General features: G+C 41.1%; 1 protein-coding gene and 1 non-coding gene across 2 annotated transcripts; one reads left to right on the top strand and one right to left on the bottom strand.

Annotated features, from left to right (window-relative positions):
• Positions 1-4041: 4041 nt before the first annotated feature.
• LOC106565089 (uncharacterized) lies at positions 4042-6271 on the top strand. The gene is made up of 2 exons (XR_014379736.1): positions 4042-4355; positions 4704-6271. It is a non-coding gene; the product is annotated as an uncharacterized LOC106565089 (transcript).
• Positions 6272-6477: 206 nt separating this feature from the next.
• Positions 6478-9575, bottom strand: LOC106565091 (uncharacterized). Its single transcript, XM_014131773.3, has 2 exons — positions 9265-9575; positions 6478-8023 (listed from the first exon to the last, which is right to left on the bottom strand). Exons 1-2 carry the CDS (start codon positions 9488-9490, stop codon positions 7140-7142), a joined length of 1110 nt encoding a protein of 369 aa, XP_013987248.1. The 5' UTR covers positions 9491-9575; the 3' UTR covers positions 6478-7139.
• Positions 9576-9606: the final 31 nt, after the last annotated feature.

Genomic DNA, 9606 nt, shown 5'->3' with positions numbered 1-9606 from the left:
TGCAAGCTCCTTGTAGTTGTTAACGGAACTTCCCCTCTAGTCGTGTCTTCTAAAAACCAATTATTGCATGCCCAAAAACGCAGTTGTGAGAAGAAATATATATATATATAACTAGGCAAGTCAGTAAATAACAAATTCTTATTTACAATGACGGCCAATCGGGGAACAGTGGATTAGCTGCCTTGTTCAAGGGCAGAACGACAGATTTTTTTTTTACCTTTTCAACTCGGCGATTCAAGCCAGCAACCTTTCGGTTACTCTCTAACCTGCCTTTCAATTACTGGCCCAACGCTCTAACCTGCCTTTCAATTACTGGCCCAACGCTCTAACCTGTATTTCAGTTACTGGCCCCAACGCTCTAACCTGCTGCCCCAAATAAGCATCTTGAAAACATCCCTGTTTCTCCTTACTTTCTTGTTGTGTTGCGCAGTTTGAATACCCAGAACTTCGCCATGATTGATGCGGCTTTTTCCCAGAAACTTGAATCTGATGTGGGCATTTATATGCTCCTTGTTTTTGTTTTGCCGTTTAGCTGAATGGTCACTGTACCCCCATTTCGCCCAAGACTTTCCAAAAAACAGGCAAGGCCAGCAATACAGGCAGATTGATGAAATGCTCCCTGTTAACCAGCTATACTTTTGATAACAATTGGTATTGAACGTCCTAACCTTTGCATCATTCTTCATGAATTGATCTCAGGCAGAGGTCGACCCTCGGTTTTCACACTTTTTCCATGTACCCCAGAGAATGAAAGCGGTTCTTCATCAAAATTTCAACAAAAATTTGAGGTAGTGTTGGCGGCGAAAACAACACACTTGAGCAGCTAGGTAGCTAGCTAGCTACTGAAGTTAGCAAGGCAAATTTGTATAAATTGCACTAACTGGACACAAAAATAAAGTTCTAAAACCAAGAAAACTATTTATAATCTACCTCCTCCATCTCCTGTAATTTGAAGAAACTGATTTGAATTGAAGTGTCCAAAAAATGCTCAACTATCACTTTTCAATCTCTATCCAATAATGTCATCCCCCCCATAATGCTCTGTGGTACAACCCCAATTCAACACACTAGGTTCATTCTCTGATCTTAATACTATGATTGGATGAACAACATGTCAGTTCATACTGATTGGTTGGTTGGAGGTCGTCCTCTGGAAGTGGTCCTAATTACCATGTAGGTCCATGGAAGGGGGTGAGGCCTATGAGCCTCCTAGGTTTTGTATTGAAGTCATTGTACCCAGAGGAGGACAGAAGATTGCTGTCCTCTGGCTACACCATGGTGCTACCCCAGAGAGTGCTGTTGAAGTTACTATAGACCTTCATTGCAAAACAGTGTGTTTTAATCAATTATTTTGTGACATTTGAATGTATTTAATATAGTTTTATCTAAAAAGGATAACTTTTTTAGTGTTTCACTATTTTCTTTTTATACAATTTCACTGAGGATGATGGTCCTCCCCTCATCTTCTGATGAACCTCCACTGGATTGGCATGGAGTCTGGGGTTCCGTGATTGGCTTTTGACAATTGTTTTGGATTCCTCATGTCTTACTCATTGATTTGAAGAAGTTTGGTCCGGATGCTGGGTACTATATTTTCTGAATATAATATTATCTGCCGTTCAGAGTGAAAACAATGAATGTGTCAATGATGTGGAGAGTGGAGGGCTACTGTCAGGGTCAGAGCCGCTATTGACAAGGAGAGCACAGACAAGGAAAAGCAAAAGACATGACAACCACAAATTTGCTCCCCCTGAAATCACCCAGTCAAAGCCATGCTCCTTATTGTTGCAAGGTATGTGGGAGGTATTTTAACAAAAAAAAATCAACATCAGAAAACACATCAGTGTGAGTAGTGCATCAACTCTGAGAAAGCATTCTGACAAAATGTTTAAAATCCCACACCTTGGAGAAACCATATAGCTGTCATGTGTGCAGTAAATGTTTCCTTACAGAGGAATACCTTCAAAGACATACAGTATGCAAATACATACAGGGGAGAAATAATTTCATTGCCATGTGTGTGGCACTCACTTTACCCGGAAGGGACACTTGGCAGAGCATTTCAGGAAGTTACACCCAGAAGAGAAACCATTCCACTGCCAGGTTTGTAGTAAAAGTTTCAAATGCGCTAGTATTTTGAAGGATCATATGAAATTACACAAGGGGATACACCATATACATGCTCCCAGTGGGCTAAATGGGCTAAACATCCATCGGCTAGTTCACACAGGGGAAAATCCTTTTTGCTGCAATGTGTGCAGCAAATATTTCCCTAGGAAGGGATACATTGACATACACTACATATGAGGATACACACAGAGGAAAAAAAAACGTTTTGTTGCCATGTTTGCCATAAAGGCTTCCATCCAAAGGCACACCTGACAGAGCATATGAAGAAGACAAGACACAAGGGTGGAAGTGCTCTATGAGGGGAACATAGTTCAGTCAGAATATCTGAAGAAATTGTTTCAATGTAGGACATTCCCCTCATGTCACTTCTGTTAGTTGAATGAATCGAACGTATTGATTTATGTGGGCAATTGATATGTGTTAGTGTATTTCTTCACGTTGTCTTCTATTTGGCACTATATCAATTTATCACAAAGCATAGTACATTTGTACTGTTTTGGCATATCCAAGGGAGACAATGTCAAACAGAGTAACCGTCCATGGTTGAACTAAAATGTTGGGATATTGGTGTCATTCATAAGAAAACTGCAAATATTGACACTCCTGTCCATATATAAATAAATAGGCCTAGATATGTTTTTCTGCAACTATCTTTTAACAGATGACTTTATCCAACAAGGAGAAGGCTGCATGACACAGGGCACAGATAAATGCTGATCCTCTATCAAAAGAGGAATACCTTGCCAAGAGAACAGCATGGTATTATTTCCATGAATGTCATTGTACATTTCAACTTAATTAGTTCATTGTACACTGAGTGTACAAAACATTAGGAACACCTTCCTAATATTGCGTTGCACCCCCTTTTGCCCTCAGAACAGTGTTGCAGTTCTTCACACACTCAAACTGGTGCCCCTGGCACCTACTACCATACCCTGTTCAAAGGCACTTAAATAGTTTGTATTGCCTATTCACCCTTGAAATGGCACACAAAAACAAACCATTTCTCAGTTGTCTCAATGTTTAAAAATCCTTCTTTAACATGATTGAAGTAGATTTAACAAGTAACATCAATAAAGGATCATAGCTTCCACCTGGATTCACCTGGTCAGTCTGTCATGGAAAGAGCAGGTGTTCCAAATGTTTTGTACACTCTTATGCCGTATCATGAACTACCACAGCTATCTTCAACATCAGTGAGAGACGTTCAACCAGAGTAGTTCTAAATCCTAACACTACAAATAAAAGAGCAGATTTCATAAACAATGCAAAAGAGAAGTCAGTTAGTTAAACAGCTACGGATGGTTGAACAGCAATTGCAACAAAGCAAAAGAAAGGGAGGGACATTACCAAAATGTTGAGAGGTCAAAGAAAATGAAAGCAAGTGAGTAAACATAAGAGGAGAGGGGGGGAAAACTATTTTGAGAGAAAAAACAAAGTCAATAAGTTCTTATGAAAACATGAAAATAGTGGGATTGAATTCTACTGTATGTTATAAACCATGATGCCTTTATGATGCAAAAACTAACCTCGGGAATAAGAATTTGACATGGCCAGAAAAGGTGAGGAATGTATCTGCAATGGTTATGATATATTCGAGAAATGTGACATTACAGTATTCAGAAGTGCAATACTTCAACCACTTAAAACTGTGCTTAAGCATGGTCTAAAGTTTGCAGGAGGATAAGCACATTCTCACCTCAAGTTTTTATAAATTCCAACTTTTGCGTGAAAACTAGCGCACGCATGTTTTGTGCGTATGTAGCGTTTATAAAAATAGGCACCTGGGTAGAAAATGTGTTGTTCAGTCTCATCCATAGATCAGATCACAGAAACCAACAGTGCAGAGGCCTGGCATGCCTGCACAGTAGGTGGCGGTAATACAAATACTTTCAACGTCGTGTAGGCTACATCACTGACTCAAAGGGTGCAAATATACAGCCATTGGGGCAAACTCTTATCGCTTCTCTGTATGATATATATCAATGGTATACACTTTACTGTATCTGACATAAGAGGTCAACTGCTTCTTTAGAAAATGTCTAGACTACAGTTGTTACACCTATTTGTCAGTGAGCGGCTAAGAGCGGCTGCTGCTGAAATATTTGGGGCCGTGGAAAAAACAATAACGGATTACCAGGAAGAAATCTCCCGTTCAAAGGAGGACAACGACCGTTTACGATCGCTGTTCGATATCGCTTTCCAACCTCAGTTACCGAAAGCAGGTTTGCAGTTTACTGATTTTCTTTTCTTTAACTAAAACCACATTCCGTCTTCCTATGTCTGATGTCCTTCCAAAGGGCTTAACAATGGAGAGAGTGTATTCCATTCACATTAGGATGTCAAATTTCATTTAGGATTGCTATGGCAAAGACATTTTCTTTTAAAGCTATACATTAAGTTTCATACACAAAAACAAATATTTATTTTTGTAATGATTTGGTCACAGAAATCAAGGGAAATTACCAATAAGCATCTGGAACTTGTGTCAGAGCATATAGTCTAATTATATTTAGATTGTATGTCTCATTTCAGCATATGTGAGTTAGCTATGTTTTTGTTGTTCCCTCCAGACCCACTGCATCTCACTCTCTCAAAAGAGCTTCTCCCTGAGCATCAGCACCATGAGCAGGAGTGGAGCCCCAGTCTGGACCAGGGGGACCCAGAGCCCACGCAGGTTAAAGAGGAACCAGAGGAGTTTGGGACCAGTCAGAGGGAGGAGTTAATAACCAAAGACTCCATTTTGAGGGACTGTAATCAGAAACCACCTGAGCCACATCTTTACCACATCCAAATAGTGGAGAACAGAGAGAGGGACTCACTATCGATCAACACAACAGGAGAGATCAAAACAGAACCTGGTGAAGAGTGTTATGGTGGGTCTCACTGGGAACCAACCAGTGACTCTCAGTCCCTCTCTGCAGTAAATCCTGACAGTTCTGCAGCTCAGACTGAAAACAGTGAAAGTGACGATGGGGTGGACAGTGGAGTACGACCATTAGGGCTACAACCATTACAATCAAACAACACCCAAACCACTTCTCAAGATAAGACGTTTCCATGCCGTACGAAATCACGCCGCCAAAGACTAGCCACGCCGTGTTTTTGCAAAGTGTGTGAAAAGTCTTTTGACTTCATAAATCATTTAATCAATCATGTGCGAATGCATGCAAAGGATAAAGGTCATGTCTGTGGTGTATGTGGAAATGGCTTTGAGTCCACAGACGGCATGCTGGATCACCTGCTAACACACATTGGAGCCAAACCTTTTTGCCAGATGTGTGGTAAATGTTTCACTAATAAGGCGAACCTGAAAGTGCATATTGTGAGGGCTCATGCCGGTGAGAGACCATTTGAGTGTCCTGTGTGTGGAAAACGCTTTCAAACATCATTCATTTTAAAAACACACCAAGTCATTCACACTGGGGAGAAACCATTTCAGTGTCAAGATTGCGGTAAACATTTCAGTCGAAAAGGAAGCTTGCAGATGCATCTGAGGACACACACAAAGGAGAAGCCGCATCGTTGCCATGTTTGTGGAAAGGGCTTCCCTGTGAAGAGATCCCTGACCACACATATGACGACTCACACAGGGTTGAAACCGCATCGCTGTGAAGAATGTGGCAAGGCCTTCGCTGTGAGTGAAGCTCTGACAGTGCATATGAAGACTCACCTAGAGGAGAAACCGCATCCGTGCCATGAATGCAGCAAACGCTTCAATCGGATGGGATCCCTTAGAAGGCATATGAGCTTGATTCACAAACTGGAGAAATCGTGATTTGTGTGGGGAAAATGTGTCAGTTTAAACTAGGTTGAAAAGTACTAACTGATGTCTAGAATTATATACATACTGTATCTCAGAAGACACTGCTTTAGGTTGAAAAAGGTAGACAATAATGAATGCATGAAGTTGCATAACATTGTGGGGAGCCACAGAGAGGTGTGTCTAACAAAGACCTGTTACTGGATTAATTAAAATTGCATGTTTAGAAAATGTGTATGTGACTGCTTGAACTGAAAGACCTTCCATGTGTGTGGTTTGAGAAGGTGGCTCTTTGTTTAAATATTGAAATATGTCAAATCTATTTTGACTGTGTTGCACAAAATGTAATGGTTTAATAAAACAAATGTTGCAAATGTTTTTTGAACAAAGGTCATTTTGGGAAAGCCTTTTTCTCTTGCCGTATTGTAAATTAAATTGGGTAGGACTTTTGGTAATAGTACGAATAGTGTAACAGTGAGATTCTTATATACAGAAGACGCCACCACAGTACACACTTGACATGGTACTACACCCACACATATTGCTGCTGCCTGGATGGTAGAAGATTGCACAAATAGTCATCCTGACTTGAAACAGACCAATTATTTATTAAAACAGTTAAAGATGCACTATGCATAATTCGCTCCGCCATTTCCTGGTTGCTAAAAAAACATTTAGCACAGCTGCCCCCAAACTCTGGAAGTCTCTCCCACCAAGCCACCTGCAATTCAGACTCCCATCACCATTTTCAAAAACAATATCAAAGCCTACTTGTTTAGTCTTGCATTCCCCTAAGCGTAGCTCACCCTAACTCAGCCCTAGCCTAAGATAAGTAGCTTTTATTCATTTTATTGTCTTGTTTTAATTCTCTTTGGTGTGCAGTGTTCTTATGGTTTTTGAAAGGTGCTTAAAGTCCCATGTATTATCATTAGGGATAAGGATAACTGTGGCAAGACCCGAATAGGCTAATCATACAGCCCAGCAGTCAGGTCCAAGTCCTAAGGGGAAATAGATAAGGATGATCAAATAAATTGATTGATTGCATCTAGTTAGGTTGAATAAGATGGATTTTCTACCCTCTGCATCTAGTATAATTACAAGAGAATAACATCACCAGTCCTCACTGTATTGTAATGCATTGTTCAAACATCAATCACTGGTTCTTCTAGTGTCTTAAATCCTAGACAATAGTTAAACTGCCCAGATGTACATGTTACTCTCCTTCTGAGTGTAGATGTCTCTGCTGTTAATGTTTTGACTGAGCAATTTTCCAGCTGTGTGGTCTCTCCCCTGGGTGAATTTTAAAGTGGGTGTTCAGGTGAGCCGACTGATTGAAACATTTCCCACAAATGTGACAGCGGTAGGGTTTCTCTCCAGTGTGAATGCGGTGGTGTCTCCTCAACAGGCTAATGGTGGTGAAGCTTTTTCGGCACACAGAGCAGCTGAATGGTCTTTCCTTGCTGTGCCATCGCATGTGGACTTCTAACTGACAAGAGAAATTGAAGCACTTCCCACACTCCCGGCAAGGATACACTCTCTGTATGCCTTGGGCTTGATAGGGGGATCTCTGTTGAGGCAGCTTGGTGGTGTTCTGGTCTCTAACGTGTATGTGTAGACCAATGCTTTCTCTTTCATATGTTCCCTGTGGCTGTGGGGCCTCATATTCTGAGAGTCCTCTCTGAATTCTATTGTTGATATTGGGTTGGGCACTGTTTTCACTCCGAGCTGCAAGACAGTCTGAATTCATGGTGAAGATGCGCTGTAAGTCACTGGTTGGTTCTGATGTGCTGTAGCCTTCTCCTTCATTCTCTATTTTGATACGCTTATTAGATATGGTTCTGGCTAAAGAGTCTCCTTCTCTGTTGTCCACAGTTTGGGGAAGATGTGAAGGCTGAGGTGGGTCCTGATCACAGTTACTTTTCACAAAAGGAGGCGTATATATGGATTCTCCTTTGGTTTCAGACTCCAGCCCTTGAAGCTGCTCTTTCTCTGGACTGTTTCTGAGCTCCTGTTCCTCTTTAATCTGTGTGGGCTCTGGGTCCTCCTGGCCTAGACCGGGGGTCCACTCCTGCTCACGATGCTGCTGCTCAGGTGAAGATGCATCTTCGGTGAGATGGATAGTATGACAGTCTAGAGGGAAAAGAAATTAAGCAAGTATGGTAAAGGCAATTCTATTTCAGCGAACAACACAGCATACACAATCAATTCTAACTGAAGCTGGAAAGACAGAACTATCAATAGAAAACTGGTAGTTTGCTTTGTATATATCCATAAAAAGTATGCTGATATATGGCTGAGAAAAGCTGCCTGCCTGTCTGTCTCATCCCGACATGTTCATTATTATGGGACATCGAATTTAAATATTGAAACAATGTTGCAAATGTCAGACACAGACAGCAAGGTTTATACAAGTCTCTGCTGTTGAAAACTAAATGTTAGTCTAAATGAAATGTGAGATAAAAAGCATCTAGATATTATAGTCGAGATCAAGTTAATAAATTGTCTGGCTGGGCTGATGAGACAGTGGATTGTGCCGTCAGATGGAAGAGTAAACAGGCATTTTAACATCTTAGAGTTAGCCGTTGAGAACTTGTGGAATAGACACCGGCTGGAATGTGTTTTTTTTTACCAATCAGCATTCAGGATTAGACCCACCCGTTGTATAAGGTGTCTTAGAGTGTGTTAGTAAATTCAAACTGTGCCAGAGTGCGCTCTGGGCGTTTGTAAATTTAGCTCACGGAGCATTCAGAGCGCACACTGGACGCTCTGGCCGAGGAGTAAGGTTGATCCAAGCTCTCTGACCTCAATGCAGTCAAGCACCCAAGCTAACTGGCTAACATTGGCTAGTTTGCTAACTACTTCCAGACACATAATGAGAGAACACCCCACTCTGACCATTTTACTCGCCCTAGCAGAGCTGGTTTGGCTGTTTTCATGTTATCCGGAGTCTTGGTGACTAACTGTGCTGCTGGCAACAATTTAATTACGCTATGTTTACTGACATCAGACCCATTCAATGGGTGTAGAGAATTCGTAAATTCATCAGTTATTCTGCCCTCTGGCACACTCAGACGAGAGTGCTCTTAAATCGGAGTAGATAGAGTGAATTTACAAACGCACACTTAATGTAACAATGAATGCGTTCAGACCCCAGTGCAGCGCAGTGTAAACAAGCGTAATGGTAGGGTCGGTATCTGACGTTAGTAGGCTTTTCATTTTCTCAAATGCTTAGCAATAACGTATAAACAAATTCTGGTAATGTATTTTCCTATAGATTAATTAATGGAGTCCAACAACAACCAATTCCCTCATTTTGAGAAATAAAAATAGGTTGGTAGCCTAGCGTTCATTTAGCTAACTACCTACTATACCTGTTTGAAGTAGAACGCGCTGAACAGCGATATCCAGCAGCTTTCGGAGATGATTGTTCTCCTCCTTGGAGCGAACGATTTCTGTCTGGTACTCAACTATCGTACCCTTCACAGCCCCAAATATCTCATTGGCAGCCGTGGTTAATCTCTCGGTGAGAAATATATTCAACAATTCCAATTTTTTCATTTTGTTTTCTGTGTGAGTAGTATTTTCACAATCCACCATCTTTGTTTACGTCTAGTTTCACGGAAGTGACGATGATTGTGATCTTTGTTTCCGCTCTGACCGAACTAAAGAGCACCATCTGTGTATTGAAAAATTATAATAAAATCGAATAGGGC

This window comes from Salmo salar, chromosome 12 (genome assembly GCF_965601325.2).
Source record: "Salmo salar chromosome 12, fSalSal1, whole genome shotgun sequence".
Taxonomy (NCBI): Eukaryota; Metazoa; Chordata; class Actinopteri; order Salmoniformes; family Salmonidae; genus Salmo; species Salmo salar.
Note: the sequence above shows the minus strand (reverse complement) of the source record. Positions and strands in the feature narration are given on the sequence as shown.